The sequence below is a fragment of the Cornus florida genome, unplaced genomic scaffold, assembly GCF_030987335.1.
Source record: "Cornus florida cultivar Cherokee Brave unplaced genomic scaffold, ASM3098733v1 CherokeeBrave_3.0.0_Hap2_Chr04, whole genome shotgun sequence".
In the NCBI taxonomy this organism is placed as follows: Eukaryota; Viridiplantae; Streptophyta; class Magnoliopsida; order Cornales; family Cornaceae; genus Cornus; species Cornus florida.
In genome coordinates this window covers 12,440,604-12,462,721 of record NW_026775574.1, presented here as the reverse complement: position 1 = coordinate 12,462,721, position 22,118 = coordinate 12,440,604, and the positions used below count along the sequence as shown (strand labels likewise).

The following is a 22,118-nucleotide window of genomic DNA, read 5'->3' as shown; positions in this document are numbered from 1 at the left end:
TGTTGGAAGATGGACTCCGCCACTGGAGGATGTAATCCCGATTCCCACTTTAAGTCGATGCCCATCGGTTTTAGCGGCACATATATTCTCTTGCCAACTTCAGATTCGCAACAGAGAAACCAATACATAGTTGAGGAATGATTTGATGAAAATTTTGTGGAACCGTTATGGTGATGAAGATATTTAATTTATGTTGTATTTTGTTTGCTTTTAAGATGTTATGACATTTCGTGTACTAGAATTTTTAGTATGTAATGGTTTTTTAAGATTAAAAATAATGAATTAGAATAAGAAAATAAGGATTACAAAATCTTATGGGAATAAGTAGATGAATTTGTAATTTTAATTATTTTTTTTAAAAAAAAAGTTTTTTAAAAAAATTATAGTCATTAAGACATTATTTGTGTCAGCTAAACAGTGCCTTAACTACCAAATGCATTGTTTGTGGAACACATTTAAAATTTAAAGCAAAAAAAAATAATAATAATAAATAAAGAAGCAAATTTTAAGGGAAAAAACCACAAAAAAAAGGTTTTTTAATTTATTTTTGGCCCAAATAATTTTTTTTTTTGGACAAACATTGCCTAAACAATATATTTTTTATTTAATGAATTTTATTTTATTTTATTTTTTTAAAAAGAGCTCAAAATAACTTATTTTTAGGTTTTTTCAAAAAAAAAAAAAAAAAAATGTGCCAAACAGTGCCTTTCAGTCACTGTTCCAGGAGCGTTTGAGAATAAAACAAAAAAGGCAATCGAAAACGGCGCCGTTTTGCAAAAAATAAATAAATAAATAAATAACGATCGCGGGCTGACTTGCAGTATTCCGCGAGCCGGTCTGCAAGGTAAAGTGAACCCCACCCTTTTCAACTAGGTCGTTGCCCACTGCTATGGCTTTGAGGTCCCATATCGCCAAAAGCGGGCTTTAGCTAACCCGTTGTGGTTGCTTTAACAAGCTAGAACTAAAAATACTAGCATGTAGGATTATATTATTGTTATTGGGATTTTATTCATATTTTAGTTTTTACTACGTACTTTCCATGAAAAGACTAATAATTAATGTTCATGTATTTTTATTAAATATGAGAAGAGATTACTGTGATTTTTTCTTATCTCATTTGCATTCATATGGCGGATATGTTACTTATTTATGCGTAAATGTAAAAGTATACTCTATATATATATATATATATATATATATATATATATATATATATATATATATAAATGTAAATGTAAATGTAAATAATGAAATACTGAAGTAAAAACTACCAACAATGACTTTCTATTTTTATTTGACAAGATTCAAGCTTTCGAAAATAGGCTTAAAATTTCCAAATTAAAATTTTAGATGAGTTTTGAGATAACACAAATTACATTTATTTCTAAATTTATAATTATTAGGGCAAAAAAAAAAAAAAAACAGTGTTTTAAAAGAATCTCCCCCAGTCCATCCTAGCTCCACCCCTGGTTATATTAAACTCATTTTAAATCCTATATTAAAACCTTTAATTAATAACCATTAACACTAGAATTACAATATTCAAATATTAACACATGGGTGCTCCTATTGATTTTATTTATTTATTTTTTATTTTTGACCCTCGAAAATGTTAGGATATGTGTGCCCTAGCATAGCAAATTTTAATTTTGGATTGTAAAAGTCATGATTTCTTATCTGGATATTATTATTAAAGCATTATACAATTGGTGAATGGAATGTATTATTTTTCGATTCTTTATGGAATTGATGGTGTCTGCTTGATTACAAAATATATTTATATATGTATGTAATGGCAATTAATACTATGATATAAATTAGTAATCATAAATGGTTTAAAGTCGGTAATTATGGATAGACATTTAATTAGTTAAGACTTAAACCGAGTCCACGATAGATTGAGATATATTGCGAGAGCTGTCGTATGCAATTGCTCTCTATCACAGTCATGGCTTTTGACTCTCAAGTATGAGAGAAGTATAGACTCTTTTATTAATTAATAATTACTTTGATTTGTTCGGCGGATACCTCGGGATCCTTAGATCGACACTTTGGGTAGTTATGTAATTAATAATTAGAGGTCTATATTCTCAATATTTTCATCAGTGCTATTTGTATTTCTTTTGTTTTGATTATGGTTGATCACAAATTAAATTCGAAGGCCTTCGTATGTTTTAGACAAATGTTTTATATATATATTTATTTAATAAATTATTATTATTTTTTGTCAAACAAATATTTTATTGTGATCGAGCCGGAAATAATCAAAGGTAACAAAATAATTATATTAATTATGTTGTCAGATTGATGGCTTTAATTATCCGATAAATAATTAAGCATAGAGGGGTCAAAATGCAACATTGACTTAGAGGTTATTTACTATTTAATTGGAGTGCAATTAATTTCTTTTAGTGGAGTAGAAATTAATTTATGAATTAATTGAATTGGGTCCATGGTTTAATGGACCGGACCAATTATTAATTTATAGGAGCCAAGAAAATAGTAAGCCCAAAAGGATTCTCACCAATAGCCCAAGTTGATATTGGAGTCATGTTAGAATTGAGAAAGTTGAATTAGAGATGGAGAATGATTTATTGTTTCCTTATTCTTATTTTTATTTTACCTATATATACATGAGTTCATGTATATTTTTGGAGTGACTTGGAGAACAAGAAAAAGGAATACACTTTCTCTCTCTAGATTTTAGGGTTTTATTTTCTCTTCTAAAGGAGATTACCACCAGCCTAGATTCCAAGGTCATTCATCAAGGCATATTAGTGATTCCTAAAGGGAAGATAATAATCAAAAGAAGGAGAAAGGATCTTGCTAAAGGGATCTACTATAAGTGAGAACATTCACTTTAAAGGAAAGTTCAAAAGGTTTACTCAGACCTTTGATGTAAGTATTCAATCTGTTTATTGAATTATGCATCATCTTTTATTTATTTTTGCATAAAACTTGTCTCTATGTAATGAATTAAGATCAATGATTGCAAATCCCTCAAAAAGTTTTAAAAACTTGCATGTTTCCCAACAATGGTATCAGAGCACATGGTTTGATTCATTACTAGAGAACATGTGTTTATAAAAATCATATTCATGGATCCAAATTATATATACATATATAAAATTATTGATATATGTTAATGTATGATTTATTATGTTGATATATATTAATACATGATGATGTATGTATAATTGTGAATGGATGATGATGTATGTTTGGGTCATGGATGAAGCTTATAGGTATATAGAATGTAATTTTATTTTTGGATGAATGTAATTAAGGCTTTGTTTTAGCCGTTTGAAAATTCAATGATGTAATTTAATTTTTTCCATTGTATTTCAAATTGTAAGTATTTATTAAAGCCATGTAATATTCATCAAAGGATGCTATGAAGCTTCAAGAGGGTCCGAAAGGGTTAAATTATGCTTCAGTAATTTTCTGGAATTTTTTCGAACTTTTCGGGAATTTTTTGAGGCTTAATTTAATTTTCTGGGATTTTTCCGGATTTTTTGAAATTTTTTCGGCGTTTTTCCGGTGGCCGGAGCTTCGCCGGCGGGGAGAAGAGGCGTCGGAGGTGGCCCGGATCAGGTGTGGCAGCGGTTAGGTGAGCCTAGCGCGTGTTCCACACGCGCCAGGAGTGGACTAGTTAATGGGCAAGCTGGCGCGTGGATCTCACGCGCCAGCCATGGAGGTTTTGTCCTCCACGCGTGTGGAGGCGCGTCCCACCCGCCCCAGGCGCATGGGAGCACGTGAGGGCGCGTCCCACGCCCCCCAAGCGCGTGCCGGCGCGTGGGGGCACGTGGGAGCGCGTGCCGAGTCTTGCAGCCTGCCCTAGGCGCGTGCCAGCGCGTGTGGGGTCCTCTGGGCTCGTTCCAAGCGGTGTTTTGCTTCTCCTGACGCGTATAAGCTTCCTATGGGTGTTTACAGACAGTTGAAGGACGCCCGTACAGCAAGAATAGTTTTTAAATGTTAAAAGCTGAATCCATTGGCCATTTATATTGCTTCTGTCTATTATTTGATGCATGGAATAATTTAATGCTTATTATAATTGTTCATGCATTGGATCCATGATTTTTTTTTTAATGGCTTGATTTATATTAATTATATTATGAAGATAAATTGGATTAGATTGCTAATTAATTTGAGGGCATTTATTGGGAAACAGAAAAATTATTTTTTGTAAATTATTTTTTGCCTCAAATTAAAGATTAGTGAATCATTTAAAATCCATATATTTTCTAAATTTAATTGAATTAAAATCAAGGCGTTTTGCATGCATTAAATCATGAATTGAAAACCCTAATTTTATATTATTAAAAATTGAGTGGGAGCGGGAATTTTTTATACATTACCCCATGGCCTTCGTAATTATAACCATTATGATTAGATCTTTAAAAATAAGGCTCCACGCATGATTTAAAAAGTCTGGATTACAAGAATGGTTGTCTACGAAAATATATTTATTAAATAACCATTATAGTTAGATCTTTAAAAATAAGGCCCTACGCATGATTTAAAGAGTCTAAGCTATTAATGGCAATATATTTAATATTTGTTTTTTCGTTGGAGCATTAATTATGTTATACACTCAATCTAAAATCAATAGTATTAGCTCTCCAACGGAGTGGTTTATACTAGGTGATTTTAGAAAGGCTAAATCTAATCGGGAATTATTTTATATATAGATAAGGCATTGTCTAAAGAGATATGGAAATAATGAGTTGCTCTCGTCAATAAGCAATAATGAATTCCGCCAACCGGATAAGTTATTGGCATATTGATTGTCCGATTTTTCATGCAATGTGGTTAAGGGACCCACAATTAATTAATTATTTTATACTTGCATGATTATTATTATTCACTTTATTTATTGTATGAATGCTTTTATTTTCAGATTTATCATGACTAGTCCATTCAGTCCACTTGCAAACATACTAAAAGAAAATCGATTAACTGGACCTAATTATATCGATTGGAAAAGGCAACTAGATATTGTACTCACATATGAGGGGTTGAATTATGTGCTTACTACTCCCAGACCTTCTCCACCTTTGCCTGAGGATCCTCCTGAGGAGTATGAAGTTTTTAAGAAATGGAATAAAGCAGATGAGATGACTAGGTGCTACATTCTTGCTTCACTCTCGAATGTACTCCAAAGTCAACATCTTTAATATCTCACTTCTACAGACATCATGCTTAACCTTAAGGAAATGTTTGGGCAAATTGGTAAGAGTGCATGCCAAAATGCTATGACAAATTTGATGACCATTAAGATGGTCCAAGGTACTTCAGTTCGGGAACATGCTTTAAAAATGATTAGTTTTTTAAATGAACTGGAGATCCTTGGATGCAACTTGGATGGTGAACTTCAAGTTGACATGATTATCGCTTCGTTGCCAGACTCATTTAACTCTTTTAGGGTTAATTATTATATGAATAAGCTTGAGTACATACTCGCTGAACTATTGAATGAGTTGGTAACCTTTGAAGGGATAAACAAAAGTAAGGGTGCATCTATCAACTACACTCAGTCTGCTGGACCATCCACTTCTAGGCCCAAGAGGAGGGGCAAGAAAAAGAAGAAGGATGGTGCCAAAACTGTGGTTGTGCCAAACAAAGTAATCCAAAAGGATAAGGGAAAGAAGAAAGTGCGGGTTGAAGGCGAAGGAAACTGTTTCCATTGCGGTCAACCGGGTCACTGGAAACCTAACTGCCCAATACTTCGCACACAAGGCAAAGGAAAAGGTATATTCATTGTTGAAGCATGTAATGTGGTTGAATCTATAGATTCCTGGTGCATAGATTCTGGAGCCACTAATCATGTTTGTAATTCATTGCAGGGATTCCAGGAGTCCAGAAGCCTCAATGAAGGAGAGATATACTTGCATATGGGATCTAATGCCAAGGTGGAAGCTAAAGCAGTGGGAGTGGTTCATATGCAGTTTGATAGTGGGAGGAGTCTTATTTTAGAAGATTGTCTTTATGCGCCAAATGTTAGGCACAATTTAATTTCAGTTTCTTCGTTGGTTTACAAAAATTATATTTTTACTTTTGGAAAATATGCTTTAATTAAATTAAATGGTTGTGTTATAACTTCTGGTGCATTGAAAGATAATCTATATGTTTTAACTCCTAGCTCATATCAAATGCAAAATTATGAATTAAATGCAACTTCATCTAGATTGAATGTTAAAAGAAAAGCAGTTTCTCCAAATTCATTGTATCATTGGCATCTACGATTGGGTCACATCAATCAAAGTAGGATTCAAAGGTTGGTTAAAGAAGGTTTATTACCTTGTGAGGCAGAGGAGCCTATGCCAACTTGTGAATCCTGTATTGAAGGAAAGATGACTCGAAGGGCTTACTCAGCCAAAGGATATAGAGCCAAAGAACAATTAGAGTTAGTGCACACAGACGTGTGTGGTCCCATGAACACCCAAGCGAGAGGAGGGTTTGAGTACTTCATCACTTTCATTGATGATTATTCACGTTTTGAATATATTTACCTAATGCGACATAAGTCAGAAGCTTATGGAAAATTCCATGAGTTTCAGGCGGAAGTGGAGCGCAGATTAGGTAAACTTATCAAAACACTTCGATCTGATCAAGGAGGTGAATACCTCTTGGGGGAGTTCAAGGATCATATGGTCAATGAGGGTATTGTGCGCCTGTTATCCGCACCTGACTGCCCTCAATAGAATGGAGTGGCAGAAAGGAGAAACAGAACTTTACTTAACATGGTTAGATCTATGATGAGTTTTGCTACATTACCTCTATCATTTTGGGGATTAGCCTTAGAATCAGCGATGTATATTTTGAACTGTGTTCCATCCAAGTCTGTTTCAGGAACGCCATATGAGCTGTGGTTTGAACATAAACCTAGTTTAAATCACATGCATATATGGGGGTATCCAGCACACGTGCGAAAGAAACAGACAGACAAGTTGGAAGCAAGATCAGATGCATGCTTGTTTGTTGGCTATCCTAAGGGCACTAGAGGTGGATTATTTTATGATCCCAGGGACAATAAGGTTATTGTCAGCACTCATGCTGTTTACCTGGAGGAGGATTATATTATGAACCACAGACCTAGTAGCCAGATAGTGTTAGAGGAGATGGTTGGCACATCAGATATACCCCCTGTGGACACACCTAATATAAATACTGAGAATGATGAGACACAAGAAGTCCCTGTTGAATTACCATCATCTAGTACATCGATTCCTGCACCGGTCCTTCGGCGTAGTGGGAGGACTATCATCTAACCCGAAAAACTCACACTTTTGGGTGAGGTCTATGAGGCCGTCCCCGATAAGCATGAGTCGGACCCAGTAAGCTATGCGGAAGCGTTGATCGATATAGATGCGAATCGTTGGAAAGATGCCATGAAATCAGAGTTGGAATCGATGTATTCTAACAAAGTCTGGGATATTGTAGAACTTCCTAGTGGGGTTCAGCCCATTGGTTGTAAGTGGATCTACAAACGAAAGAGAGGAATGGATGGGAATGTTGAGACATTCAAAGCTAGACTGGTTGCCAAAGGCTTCACTCAACGTGAAGGTATTGATTATGAGGATACATTCTCACCAATTGCAATGCTTAAATCTATTCGTATTCTTTTGGCCATTAGTGCTTATTATGACTATGAGATATGGCAGATAGATGTTAAGACGGCATTTTTAAATGGCCATCTTGAACAAGACATCTACATGAGGCAACCAGACGGTTTCGTGGTTAAAGGTCGTGAGGATTGTGTATGTAAGTTGAATAGGTCTATTTATGGACTTAAGCAAGCTTCACGCACATGGAACATTTGTTTTGATCAGGCAGTCAAATTATTTGGCTTTGAACAAAACGTGTTTGAACCTTGCGTTTACAAGAAAAAACAGGGTAATGTCATCATTATTCTCGTTTTATATGTTGATGACATCTTACTCATTGGTAATGATGTAGAGGCTTTGTCATCAGTTAAAAGATGGTTGTTCAATAAATTTGAGATGAAAGATCTTGGAGAAGCAAGCTATATTCTTGGGATCAAGCTTATGCCAGATCGGGTTAAAAAGAAAATAGGCTTGTCTCGAGAGTCTTACATTGACAAAGTTCTGATCAGGTTTGGAATGGAAAACTCTAAGAAAGGGTTTTTGCCATTTAGACATGGGTTGGCTCTTTCTAATGATCAGACTCCCAAGACTGATAAGGAAATTGAGCAAATGAGGCGGGTACCATATGCTTCGGCAGTTGGTAGTCTCATGTATGCCATGGTCTATACCAGACTAGACATCTGCTACTCTGTAGGGATTGTCAGTAGATATCAATCCAATCCTGGACTTGATCATTGGTCAGCTGTGAAGAATATCTTAAAATACCTTAGAAGAACTAAGAATCTAATGCTCATTTATGGAGGTGATGATCTGGTTCCAGTCGGATATACGGATTCTGATTTTCAATCAGATCCTGATGCCAGGAGATCTACATCTGGATATGTGTTCAAGTTCAATGGAGGGGCAGTTAGTTGGAAGAGTGTCAAGCAGGGTTATACTGCTGACTCAACCATGGAAGCAGATACATTGCAGCCTCTGAGGCAGCAAAAGAAACTGTTTGGTTGAGAAACTTTCTAATTGAATTGGAGGTTGTGGAGCAGATAGATCGGCCTATGACGCTTCATTGCGACAATAGTGCAGCTATAGCCCAAACCAAGGACCCAAAATTTCATAAAGGAACAAGACACATTCAGAGGAAACATCATGTGGTTCGTGATATAGTAAAGCGAGGAGATATACTTGTGGCCAAGATTGTATCGGAACATAACCTTGCTGATCCATTCACAAAGGCTTTACCGATCAAGATGTTTGATCGTCATATGGAGAACATGGGAGTTAGATGTGATTTGAATTGGCTATAAGTGCAAGTGGGAACTGTTAGGATATGTGTGCCCTAGCATAGCAAATTCTTATTTTGGATTGTAAAAGTCATGATTTCTTATCTGGATATTATTATTAAAGTATTATACAATTGGTGAATGGAATGTATTATTTTTCGATTCTTTATGGAATTGATGGTGTCTGCTTGATTACAAAATATATTTATATATGTATGTAATGGCAATTAATATTATGATATAAATTAGTAATCATAAATGGTTTAAAGTCGGTAATTATAGATAGACATTTAATTAGTTCAGACTTAAACCGAGTCCACGATAGATTGAGATATATTGCGAGAGCTGTCGTATGCAATTGCTCTCTATCACAGTCATGGCTTTTGACTCTCAAGTATGAAAGAAGTATAGACTCTTTTATTAATTAATAATTACTTTGATTTGTTCGGCGGATACCTCGGGATCCTTAGATCGACACTTTGGGTAGTTATGTAATTAATAATTAGAGGTCTATATTCTCAATATTTGCATTAGTGCTATTTGTATTTCTTTTGTTTTGATTATGATTGATCACAAATTAAATTCGAAGGCATTCGTATGTTTTAGACAAATGTTTTATATATATATATTTATTTAATAAATTATTATTATTTTTTGTCAAATAAATATTTTATTGTGATCGAGCCGGAAATAATCAAAGGTAACAAAATAATTGTATTAATTATGTTGTCAGATTGATGGCTTTAATTATCCGATAAATAATTAAGTATAGAGGGGTCAAAATGCAACATTGACTTAGAGGTTATTTACTATTTAATTGGAGTGCAATTAATTTCTTTTAGTAGAGTAGAAATTAATTTATGAATTAATTGAATTGGGCCCATGGTTTAATGGACCGGACCAATTATTAATTTATAGGAGCCAAGAAAATAGTAAGCCCAAAAGGATTCTCACCAATAGCCCAAGTTGATATTGGAGTCATGTTAGAATTGAGAAAGTTGAATTAGAGATGGAGAATGATTTATTGTTTCCTTATTCTTATTTTTATTTTACCTATATATACATGAGTTCATGTATATTTTTGGAGTAACTTGGGAAACAAGAAAAAGGAATACACTTTCTCTCTCTAGATTTTAGGGTTTTATTTTCTCTTCTAAAGGAGGCTACCACCAGCCTAGATTCCAAGGTCATTCATCAAGGCATATTGGTGATTCCTAAAAGGAAGATAATAATCAAAAGAAGGAGAAATGATCTTGCTAAAGGGATCTACTATAAGTAAGAACATTCACTTTAGAGGAAAGTTCAAAAGGTTTACTCAGACCTTTGATGTAAGTATTCAATCTGTTTATTGAATTATGCATCATCTTTTATTTATTTTTGTATAAAACTTGTCTCTATGTAATGAATCAAGATCAATGATTGCAAATCCCTCAAAAAGTTTTAAAAACTTGCATGTTTCCCAACAAAAAATTCAAGCAAAGTAGTGATGACATTTTATAATTCATTAAGTTTTTTTTTTTCCGACAATAGTGGTGTTGGGTTCTTGTTTTGGAATAAATTTTTTCGAGATTTAAAATTGAAATTAAAAAATAAATTGGATTGTAATTAAAATAGAATTTTAATAGCATGTTTAGAATAAACTGAAATTTGTAAGAAAATATATTATTTGTACAGTACCATTTTAGACTGAGAGATATGAGTGATAGAGGTCTATAGAGTGATAGAGACATGTAAACGGTGAGTTTGAAGAATTCAAAATTCTAATGATTAGTTTCCCAAAAGACATTAATTTTTTTTTTTTTTGCCTAAAATTCGTGAAATCCCATCCCGTTTAAAATTCTATTCTTCCATACATCTTAAATCACTTTTCAAATTATATTCCTATAAAATTTTTGTCTGTCATTCCTTGTCGTTTTATTTTTTTAATATTGATATTTAAATTTGAACCCAACTTGAGAGTACTGATATTGATTTGTAATAATTCATAAAAATCATAACATATTAAATTTTTTTGGCAAAACCTAATTTACCAAATTAGTGATATTGTATGTTTTGATATTATAACAGATGAATTAAAACAAAATTTTCAAATTTTCAAAATAAATTTTTATTATCCAAAATAGGTTCGATTTATACCCAAAATCTTCCTATAACAAAACGGTAATTTTAATATTAACCAAAAGTATAACTCCTGGTATACTTCCCATGCCAAACGCCCTTATATATTACAAACCCGAGGTATGGAATCAGATGGAGAAAATTCCGAACAATTACTAATTCATTAAAGATATTTTAGAGAAATTGCTTTGAATTTTCTTGTTTGACTTCCTTTTCGCTTGCGTAAACCTTCGGCTCACTTTCACTTTAAGATATTTAGCGTTTAGTGGAGCCGAGTTGATAAATCTGCGTAAGCCGTTAAGATACCCTAGCCGAACAAGCCGAGCTGTATAAGCGAACCACGCACGATTAACCCCATTGGCGTTGTCGTTATACTCGTGTGTGCACACTACACAGCGTATCGCTCTCTCTCTCTTTCTCTCTCCTCTTCGCATGTAATCTTCTTCTCAACTTTCCCTATTTAATTTATACAGTTTATCCATTCCTGTACAGAAAAGGGCTTTTCTCTTAGCAGGTAACTTCGTTTGCATACTCTAGGTTTAATTAATTGAAATTTCGTTGTCTCTTGATGTTTATTTGGTTTCGTCTTTGGTGTTCGTTATTCTAATTAGGGTTTAATCGATTGTTCTTTTCCATTCACAAATCTTCTTCTTGTGTAATGAATTGGGTTTATAAATTTCTTGTTTCTTTTCATAGGGTTTAGAATTTTATACGATTCTGTTCTGTTGGGTTGTGGAAATTTGCATTCAGGGTTTTATGGGTCCTTAGGGTTTCCTTAAATTCAGTTGTTGTTGTTGCGTCCTTATAGGATTATGTGTGTGTTTTTTACCCTTTTGTTTGGTTGCGTAGAAGAAGATCGAAGGGAAGAAAATATAAATGAGAGAGTAAGATTTTGAACCCTTTAGGTTCTGAAGAAAAAATAAACTAGTTATTTGACTCTGCCTAATGCTTGTATTTAAATTTTTTATATTGGTTTGTAAGTTGAGCCATCTTTCTGGGTGTTACTTTCACCCCATCATTGGCTCACAATTGCAACTCCATTAATCTTTGTATGTACTTGTTTTACCCTCTATTCTGTCACTGAGAAAACTGCATTAAATATGTAGCTTCATGTTTATATTGTTTTTGTTTTGGATAAAATAAATGGGGCACTCACTTTAATGGAGCTAAATAATTGCGTTAGGTCAGTTAATTATATAGGGGTGTGTGTGTGTGTGTGTATATATATATATATGTATATATTTTGTCGGAACCAAATATTGAATGGTTGCAAATTTATTTTCTTATCTTTTCTAGCACTTCCTCAGCAATGGGTTCTCTTATACTGAATTTTATATTATTACTACGAAATTAGTGTGTGGATTAGAATAGTGTAGATGCCATTTTCCCCTCTTTAGAAGTAAATGCTGTGGCTTTTGTCTCCAATGGTTTTGCTAAAGTGATGGAAACTAATTGAAATTCTCTCTTGAGGTGAATATTATTGTTATGTTGTTATTGTTGAATTTAATAGGAGATAGGCTGCCATTTGTTTGCTCCCCATGCAAATTGCTATTGTAGTTCTGATTTTTATCTAAAATCTGCAATATTTTTGCTGTAGTGTTGAAGCAATTCGGATCTCCTCTATGAACTGTCGTTTTACTTGCTTATAGTGCACTTTTTTGGAGACAAATGAGAGGAAAAGGAAAACCAATAGGTCATTCTCGACCTAGAACTTGTTCTGGGAGGAAGGCACTGAAAAGGTGCAAGAATATTGGGAAAGCTGATAATGTTGTCCTCATCGATGTTGATGGTGATAATATTGATAATGTTATTATCATAGACGTTCCCGACTCTTTACCACAGAAACAACAAGGTTCAAGTGTACCAAGAGAAGACAAAAATTGTCCATTGCAGAATGTAATTTGCATTGATGATGATGAAAGTGCTGATAGCAACCATCTTGGAATTGGTGTCGACGGTGCCGATAACTTTCATAGTGATGGCTCCTCTAGCACAAGACCTTGTCCCGTTTCCAACCATTCCCTAGATGCAGATGGTGATGAGTGTCAGTTTGTTCAGGAAAATATATCTCCAATAAAGATATCGAAGTGCAAAAGAACCTATTCTGGGAAAGCTTCAACCAGAAATCGTTATGGTTTGAATCCTGAGCCGGAGAGTTGTTCATCTGATAATGATTGTCCTGATAGTGAGTTTATGGAAGGTTCTTCTGGAAAGCTTCAAGAACAGTGGGAAAAAGCTTTCTTTAAAAGAAAGAAAGGTGTCTGCAGTGGTCAGTCTGAAGCTTCTAGGTCCCATACTGATGGTTGCCAAAATGTCGAGGTAGAAAACATGACTGAGCAACGTCCAAAAGCCCCGGTTTGTTCCAGTTCAAGCAATGCCAGCTATGAAAAAGAAGCCCACAAGTTCAGTAATCAAGGTTCTTTTGGGAATCTTCCAGAACACTGGAAAAAGAATTTCTGCAATGGTCAATCTGGTGCAGGGAATCAAGCTAGTGTTCTTAGGTTTAATTTAGATTCTCAACAAAATGTTGAAGTGGAAAACATGACTGATTCGCAGACAAATGCCCCAGGTTATTCTAGTCCAAGTTCTCCTTTTACTGCAGCAGGTGATGGCAAATTGGGGAGCACTTCTCCTAATCCAATGATGAATTCTAATGCTGATTTTGATTTGAAGTCAACAGAAGAAACACGATTTTCTTGGAGTAAGGCTGATGTTCGGGACAAAGGAGAGTCTTTCACAGCAGATCCTCCCTCCAACTATGCTGAGTGGCAACCCTGCAGACACTGCAAGCATGGTGTCTCCTGTTTCTGCAGCGAAGAAAAACAAAGTTCTCGAGGACCTTTTTCTTCTACTCTAGAACAGGATAATGAGCAAGTTAATCCTGCAAAAGAATTTTCTCATATTAAGGAGAAAAACCCATGGGCAGAAACTTGTTTGTCTAATTCCGAGCCAAGGGTTGACATAAATTGTGGTCATAGCAAAGCTAGTTTGATGGTTGACGAGGTTTTTTCTAGCCATAGCCAATGGCTGGCTGAATCTCTGGGTGATCATGGCAGATTTGTCAATAGAAACAAACGTAAAAAGTTTCATCAGACAGCTTCCAGTTCTAATGAATTAAAACAAAATAGCAGTAGTTTTGCTGATAAGGAGAAATCAGTGTCTGGAGAACCTTCATTTCGGCATACTCAATCATCTGATGGAACTGGGGTTAATCATGGTGTTGTTTTTGACGATGAAGTTGCGGCTGTTTCTGGAGGAACTTTCTGTAGAGGTCCATCATTGGTCAAGTCAGGAATCAGTAATGAAAAGGGTTTTTCTCAAGAAGTAGGGAAGTCTCTTCCTGAGGAACCATCTTTCTGCAACTTTCATCATAATGAAGCACAAACATCTGTTGTACCTATGTCTGATAGTCAACAGCTTGATGAGACGGATAACTCAATGAATACACAAAACGGTGATGTTACAGACACTGTTCATAGTTGTTTGATTAGTAAACGAGAAAAGCTGAAGGAAACTGATGAATATAAACGAGCAATAGAGGAAGAATGGGCATCTAGGCAGCGAGAATTACAAATTCAGGTTTGGCAATATACGCAGATTCCTTATTTCTCATCCACGAGTGAAACAGGCTTTTCTATGCTGATTCCTTTGTGTGATTGCTTAATTATTGCATGCATTAAGAATTTAACCTAGTTATAAATGCATATTATGTGGTATATGGAAACGTATTGGATCATGGAAATAATTGTCTACCTGAAGAAATTCTTCACAGGTCCTGTCTTTCAAAGACAGGAATTGTAATCTTGTTTATTATTCCTTGCAGATTTCCTATTCCTTGGTGTATGTATACTTCTCTCTCTCTCTCTCCCTATATATATATATATATGTATTATATTTATACTTGTTTTTACATGCATACTAATTTGCGATAAAATAAGAGAAAATCGATTGAGATGGTTTGGTCAAACACAAAGAAGACAACTAAGTGTGCCAGTTACGAAGAGTGACATGGTATGCATTGACGGTAATGCTAGGGAAAGGGAAAGGGTAAGGGAAAGGGGAAAGACCAAAGTTAATGTGGGTAGAGTTAATAGGGCTGTAAATGAGTTGAGCTTTGGAGTGTTTGGGCCCGGCTCGACAACTTCAGAGGGGTACTTTAGCTTGTCTCGAGCTCGATTGAGCTTTCACTAGCCAAGATTGACCTCGGCTTGGCCGTGTTTGAATGAGCTCAAGCTTGGCCCAGTTAAGCTCATTTTTGTGTTAATGCCTGTGTATACATGTGTTTGTGTGTGTGTATTTATATATATAATCGTTGTCAATCTCGATTGATTAGTGATCTTCAGACCAGTATTTGGTCTCCTTTGTTTATCGCAAACTTCAGATTTCAAAATTCATGCAAATATAGGAGAAAGAATATAGATTTGTGTGTGAGAGGGAGGGAGGGAGGGAGGGAGGGAGTTTGGCATAAGAAGTTGCATTCTAAGAGCCAGTTTGGGATTGCTTCTCTACCACTAAAATGCGCCTTCATTTCAAAAAACTGTGGTTAGATGTGTTTGGTGACAAAAAAAGTACTTTTAGGTGGTAGAGATTTCTTAAAAAAAAGTGCGTTTACTTGAATTTAGAAATCGTAGCTTTTAGAATTGCGTTCTTGGTAGAGGTAGGTAACTGCTATTTTTAGACAATCTATTCCTTTTTTATTTTTTATTTTTATAAATACAATTTTATCCCTTGCTGTTCTGCATAACTGCCACTGTTCTCATCGTATCTGGTAAGCCGCACAGCCGCGTAGAAGGTGAGGGAGGGAGATAATCTACTTGGCATAAGAAGTTGCATTCTAACAGCCAGTTTGGGATTGCTTCTCTACCACTAAAATGCGCGTTCATTTCAAAAAACTGTGGTTAGATGTGTTTGGGGACAAAAAAAGTACTTTTAGGTGGTAGAGATTTCTTAAAAAAAGCGCGTTTACTTGAATCTAGAAATTGTAGCTTTTAGAATTGCGTTCTAGGTAGAGGTACGTAACTACTTTTTTTAGACTATCTATTACTTATTTATTTATTTATTTATAAATACAATTTTATCCCTTGCTGATCTGTATCACTGCCGCTGTTCTCATCGTATCTGGTACGCCGCACAGCCACTATAGGCCACGTTGAGTGAAAATATGCTCTTTTTAAAGATTACCTACCATAAGATGTATACCATCTATGAAAGCATAATTCATGTTAACCAGCTATCATGTCATATGAATGGATCATACTAACATTAATATCATGCAACATTTTTAGTAGTGTATGTGTAATATGGTAAATTAGTAATAAAAGTGCTTTAATTGACATCATTATCAAACAAATTTAAAAGTGCTCTAAGTATAAAAAACTACTTTATACAATTCATCACACATAGCATGTTTTTTTTTTACGTAAAATGGTTTTGTGACCAGCTCTTCTGCTAAAACCGCTTTCATCATTCTAACCGCAATCCCAAACGGTCTTTAAGTCACATAGAGTGGGAGCGTCGAAGTCTAAAATTTTTGAGAGCCGGAGTGTCTTAAGTCTATATGTTAGGTTTATATTTAACTATTTTATATTAAATAGGATTATATCACGTCATGACATAATTTTTGTGATTTTTTTTAATTATTTATTTAAATCTATATGCAAATATATTTATTATTTGTTCCATTAATGGCATATGAAATAAATAAGCTAAATTTTTTCACAAAGGAATATGTGGCTTAGTTGTGGGTTATTTGCTGTGTTCTTCAATTGGTTTCCGTTTCAATCCTTTGCACCTTCAGATTCTTAGGGTCTCTTTTCCAAACATATGTAATTAGTATATGCAAGGGCGGATCCAGGATTTCTAGGTGGGCTGGGCTAACATTAAACATGAATACTAAGGAATTGGTTTGGGCCTTTATTTTAAGTATGGTGGCTGAGTTTACTTGGGCTTCATTGGGTTTTTGGGGTGGGCTAATACTATTAATTTTTTATTTTATTTTTTGGTTTGGGCTAATATATTAGTATAGTAAAAAAAAAAATTTTTTTTTAGGGGTGGGCTACAGCCTACCTTTGCCTACCCCTATGTCCCGCCCCCGAGTATATGGTATGTTAGCTGTGATATACAGCTAGGACACATGCGGAGTGTTGGTATATGGTAGTGTAAGTGGCTCATACAGCTGAATTTGTGTGGAAGCGGCGAACTTACAAAACCAATCCATGAATTGCAAAAATTGAATTCTCAGATTTTGGACAAATTTGCTCTCAAACCGCAAATCCGGGTGCGAAGCTTGATAGCAAGTCCCTCCTTTCACGAACTATGTGACTAAGGTTGCACTTGTTAAGGTCCTTCGTCTGCAGTTGTGATGAATCATTGCTGCTACTGGAATCCTTGTTTTCTTTGAGTTCTATGGCTTCTAGGATGTGTATGAGGAATGAGGAAAAAGGGAATAAGGGTTTACAAATGGATAGTGGGGATTGGGCTCTTATATGGATGAATTAATACGAGTTAAGTTGGGTTGAATTGGATTTGGCTCGGACATTTTTATGGGTTAAAAAAGTGTTTTTATGAACGTATAAAAGTGTTTTTATATTTATTACAAGCTTATAATGAGTCGTTTGACAAGCCTGTCCACAAACAAACGAGCTGAGCAAGGGATTGTTTGAGTTAAACTTTTTTATTAATCGAGCTCAAAATTCTGTTTGAGCTCGGTTCATTTATTAAACAAGTGAGCACGAATTGAGCTCTTAGTGAGTGGAGCCTGAGTTACTCGTGAATAGCTCGGTTCATTTACTACCCTAGGAGTAAGGAAGAGAATGATACATATGTGGTTCGACAGATACTATGGCCTTAGAGAGAGGAAAATGGAAAAATCTGATTCAATTTAGCCGACCATATATATATATATATATAGTGACGGACCCAGAAAAAAATTTAAGAGGGGGCCTTGAACTGTAAAATAATTTTTTTTTTCAAACTACCATAATAAACAATTTTTTTTTTTTTAAACATTAATTAATATTATAATTAAAATTTGCTCATACCTCTAATTCAAGTAGTTTTTTAGGTAAATACTTTCATTTCGATTATTATCTAGCCAACATATTAGGAAAATTTTAGGCATGTTATATAAAGAAAGAACACTCAAGTGGGGGTGACCAGTATGTATAGAATGTTTTATCAAAAGTTTATTACGAGCATTATTAGAATTTGAACAAAATTTTAGGTGCATAATATGAGTCAAGAGAGTGTTAGGTGGGGCGGCCGCCCCTACTGACTACTACATGGGTCCGTCCCTGTATATATATATTTATGTATAAAATATCTTTTGCTGATAAATTCCTGAATTAATGATACAAATTGATTGAGAGATATTGCCAGGCTTAGTTTAAATATGAAATTATTGTGTCTATTCTTCCAATTGAATGAGATATATAATATGCTTGTTTTGGCAGGCAGAAGAAGCACAACAGTTGCGGCGGCTGCGGAAGAGGGAAAAAGCAGAAAGCATGCGTCTGTTAGACATGGAGAGAAGACAAAAACGACGTGTGGAGGAAATACGAGAGACTCAAAAGAAGGTTTGCACAATTCTGTCATTTTCTTCTCTGCAGATTACCATTTCTTCTTCTTCTTCTTCTTCTCTCCTGATACTCTCGCTTCCTTTGTTTTATGTTTCCTTGCATCCTTGGCTATTGATATGTTTTGCCTTCAGCGTAGCAGCGAATACTGTATTATATTTTTCAAGATTAACATTGATTATGTTTTTTATGTTCTTTAGGATGAGGAAAATATGAATGTAAAAGAGCAACTTCGTGCTGAAGTTCGGAAGGAGCTTAATAAGCTGGAAATGGCGTGTCATGATATGGCTTCACTTTTGCGTGGCTTAGGAATCGATGTGAGTGGGGGATTTCATCCCTTGCCAAATGAGGTGAGTTACACAGTTTCTTTACAATGCTTCAATTCTCATATAGTGCAAATAAATTCAACACTTTAATGGATCAAATCAGTAACGTTTTGCATTGTGTTTCTTTCCTTTCAATTGAATAGGGGACTTCGTTCATTATGTGACTTAGTATGCCTGGCAGTTCTGTTTTTAACTAGTGTTAGTGGTTGCTTTTAAAAATCCATTCTGTTGCTTCTCTTGCTTGTTTAAATAAAATGGCAGTTGGGTTGTTGTTCTTTTTAATAGTTTCCAGTAGGTCTTTTTCACGATCTATTATTAGCACCATTGTAAAGTGATGATTTCATTGGGGCAGATATATTTTTTGGCTTGAAAAATATGGAAGTCAATTCATTATCCTGTTGTAAATGTCATTGCTGACTGAGTGGGATAGATTACATAGGTATCAGAGAATATTGGATTAGTATGCTTTACTATATGATATACAAATATCTCTAATATTATTGGAGATAAAATAGAAAGAATCGATTAAGATAGTTTGATTATATGCAACAAAGTGCAGTAACTACACCTGTCAAAGAGAGTGATGTGATCCACATTGATGATGGCTTTAGGAGAAGACAAATTTTAACATAGGTTGAGAAACTATGGAGAGATAGATAGCATGTGAATTTGATTGAGGAATGGCCTTATAGAGCAGAATGACAAGATTCATCTAACCTATCCCAAATAATTGGGAAAATACTTTGTTTAGTTTAGATGAGTTGAGTTGTGCACGTATTCCTTAATATGATTATCTATACCTTCTGCCCTTGAACCTTTAAATAATGAAAATACGAAAGGTATATATTGAGCATTGGATGTGATCTTATGATCTTGCATCATTGTAGAGTACTATGAACTTGAAGTCCTTTGTAAGTGGTTTATTGGAGAGTAGTGACACTCTTGAGTTTGATACAAATACTCCAATGTGGGAGTCCTGTGTATAGTGTTAGATATTTCACATTGTTGGTGTAGTTATGGGCAGTAGTTCAACTTTAATTTGATGGGCAGTAGTTGAACTTTAATTTGATATGTATCTCTACTAAATTTTCAAAATTTTATTTTTATTTTTTATGTTTTATTTTTTTTATTGATAAGTAACACTCCCTCTGTCAAAAAAAAAAAAAAAAAAAAAATTGTCACAGTTCCTCAAAAGGGACTTTTATTTTTTGGGACAGAGGGAGTAGTGTATTAGAAAGCGCTCAAACGGGGAACACATCCCCAAAAAATACACAAGGTCAAAATAGCTACTAAACTCTCAAAAGAGTTCAAAAAATCAACTATGTCCCCCATGGATTTACGTGCTCTCCCCAAAATCCAACAAAAAAGAGAACAAACAATATAGAACTTTAGCGCTCCAATAGGAGTCTCCTTGCCATCAAGATATTCTATTCCTTCCTGTCCACAAGCAACACCAAACACACAAAGGCGTTGCCCTCCAAAAGTCGCGGGCTTGGGCATCCACTGTACATCCTCTCCAAGCCTCAATCAAACCCCTGGAGGACTAGGCCAGCTTTCACCACAATAAACAAATATTCTGCGTAAAAGGCATTTGGATAACTTCAAACCAGTCTTTGCCACAGCATTAGACACATTTAAATCACCAGCATTAATCTTCTCTTGAACTAGACTGGAGAAGAATCCAGTAACAAAGGAAAACAGCAAAGGAGACGATGGTCATCCTTGTCTGAATTCAGATTCAAAGGAGCACTGATTTCTGCTTCTACAGTACTTTATCTTGCAATAATAGCTCAGGTTCAGATTTTGTTGCAGATGTTTCTCCTAAGCAAGGCTTGTCTAAGGTGTAGTACAATTGACCACATTTTAAACTTTATATTATGTTGAATATTACTGAAAGAGTTGCTCCTCTATTTGACGAGTTCTTTAGTTTTCTTGCCTTTTGCAATAATGCATCCGTTTTCCCTGCAGACAGAACTGCTAGCAGTTTGGGTTAATTAGTTATCTAGAAAACAATGAAAGAAATTTGAACATCAGTCTCTGAGTGACGAACTGACAATATGCACTCTGATTGTGTTAAAAATTGTTCTAGGTACTCAGAATTGATTTCCAAATCCAGTCTTTTCCTTGACCTTAGGTATCAAAGGGGATCCTTATGGATGGCATTACCTCCTATCAATGCCAATCCATAGTTTCTTTGTTTTAGAAATAAATCTAGTTTGTGTTGCCACAAGGCAAGATTTTAAATGTGATGCTTGAATTTGAGTTCTGAAATGAATTTATTTCTTGCTGGCTTTAAATATGCAGGTATAGGAGAGTAGCGATTAATAGATTACAAATGCATATGAATTTGGTTGAAGAACTTCGTCATCAAGTTTTGTTTAACCATGGTTGATTTATGTTTTTTTTTTTACGATGAATTTTTTTAATTGATAAGAGGCTTTGTCTTTGAATTTGGTCTTCTAGCTTGCATGCTCACAACATAATTAGATGAAAGGTTTGGGTTAAATATCATTTTCATTGTATTTTAATGGAGGTTGATGCCCATTTCAGGTGCGTGTAGCTTATAAGCGAGCCTTGCTAAGCTTTCACCCAGATCGAGCTTTGAAATCTGACGTTCGTCAGCTGGTTGAAGCTGAGGAAAAATTTAAGCTTATTTCTCGCATGAAGGAGAAGTTTTTGTTATGATGATTCTTGATTATGAATACAAGGTTTGCATATTGATTAGATTTGATTAATCCTCTCACTGGTATGGGTGAATGTTGTGAATCTGCCTTGTATCCTTTATGGTTTTCCATGGAGCGGCCTTCAAGCTATTACCTGGTCTTGTCCTACCGGGTAGACGAATCATTATTTTGTGAAGCAGTTGTAGCCTTCTGTATCTTCTAGCTAAAGCATTGTTTTTTTCATCCAAAGTTGATTCACTTTGTGTGGGTGACCATGATTCTTGGGGAATTATCATTTTTACCAATTCATTTAGTAGTTTTGGCATATGAAAACTGCTGAATTCTATGTAATTATTAGAAAATAGAATATGCAACCTTTCAACCCATGACTGAAGAGTGAAGGGTTGATCATGACCTAGCATTCTTTGGATCTTGTTGAGTTTGGTGACTGTCCCAATTGTTTTGGACTAGAATTTACTTTGATATGGGCTTTTGGGGATGAAAATGTTTCTGTAAGTTCGAGGAATATGTTTTTTTTTTTTTTTTTTTTTTT

At 34.9% G+C, this 22,118-nt stretch overlaps 1 protein-coding gene and 1 pseudogene across 1 annotated transcript; both read left to right on the top strand.

Annotated features, from left to right (window-relative positions):
- Positions 1-8,216: 8,216 nt before the first annotated feature.
- LOC132304727 (secreted RxLR effector protein 161-like) lies at positions 8,217-12,628 on the top strand (annotated as a pseudogene).
- LOC132302735 (uncharacterized) lies at positions 11,377-22,118 on the top strand. Its single transcript, XM_059799658.1, has 5 exons — positions 11,377-11,516; positions 12,600-14,581; positions 18,454-18,576; positions 18,777-18,926; positions 21,453-22,118. The coding sequence occupies exons 2-5, from the start codon at positions 12,671-12,673 to the stop codon at positions 21,585-21,587; spliced, it is 2,319 nt and encodes a 772-aa protein (XP_059655641.1). The 5' UTR covers positions 11,377-11,516; positions 12,600-12,670; the 3' UTR covers positions 21,588-22,118.

Coding starts and splice junctions, on each gene's coding strand:
- LOC132302735 (XM_059799658.1), top strand. CDS start 12,671: ATGAGAGGAAAAGGAAAACCAATAGGTCATTCTCGACCTAGAACTTGT. Junction 14,582..18,453: donor AGCGAGAATTACAAATTCAG/GTTTGGCAATAT, acceptor TTGTTTTGGCAG/GCAGAAGAAGCACAACAGTT. Junction 18,577..18,776: donor TACGAGAGACTCAAAAGAAG/GTTTGCACAATT, acceptor TATGTTCTTTAG/GATGAGGAAAATATGAATGT.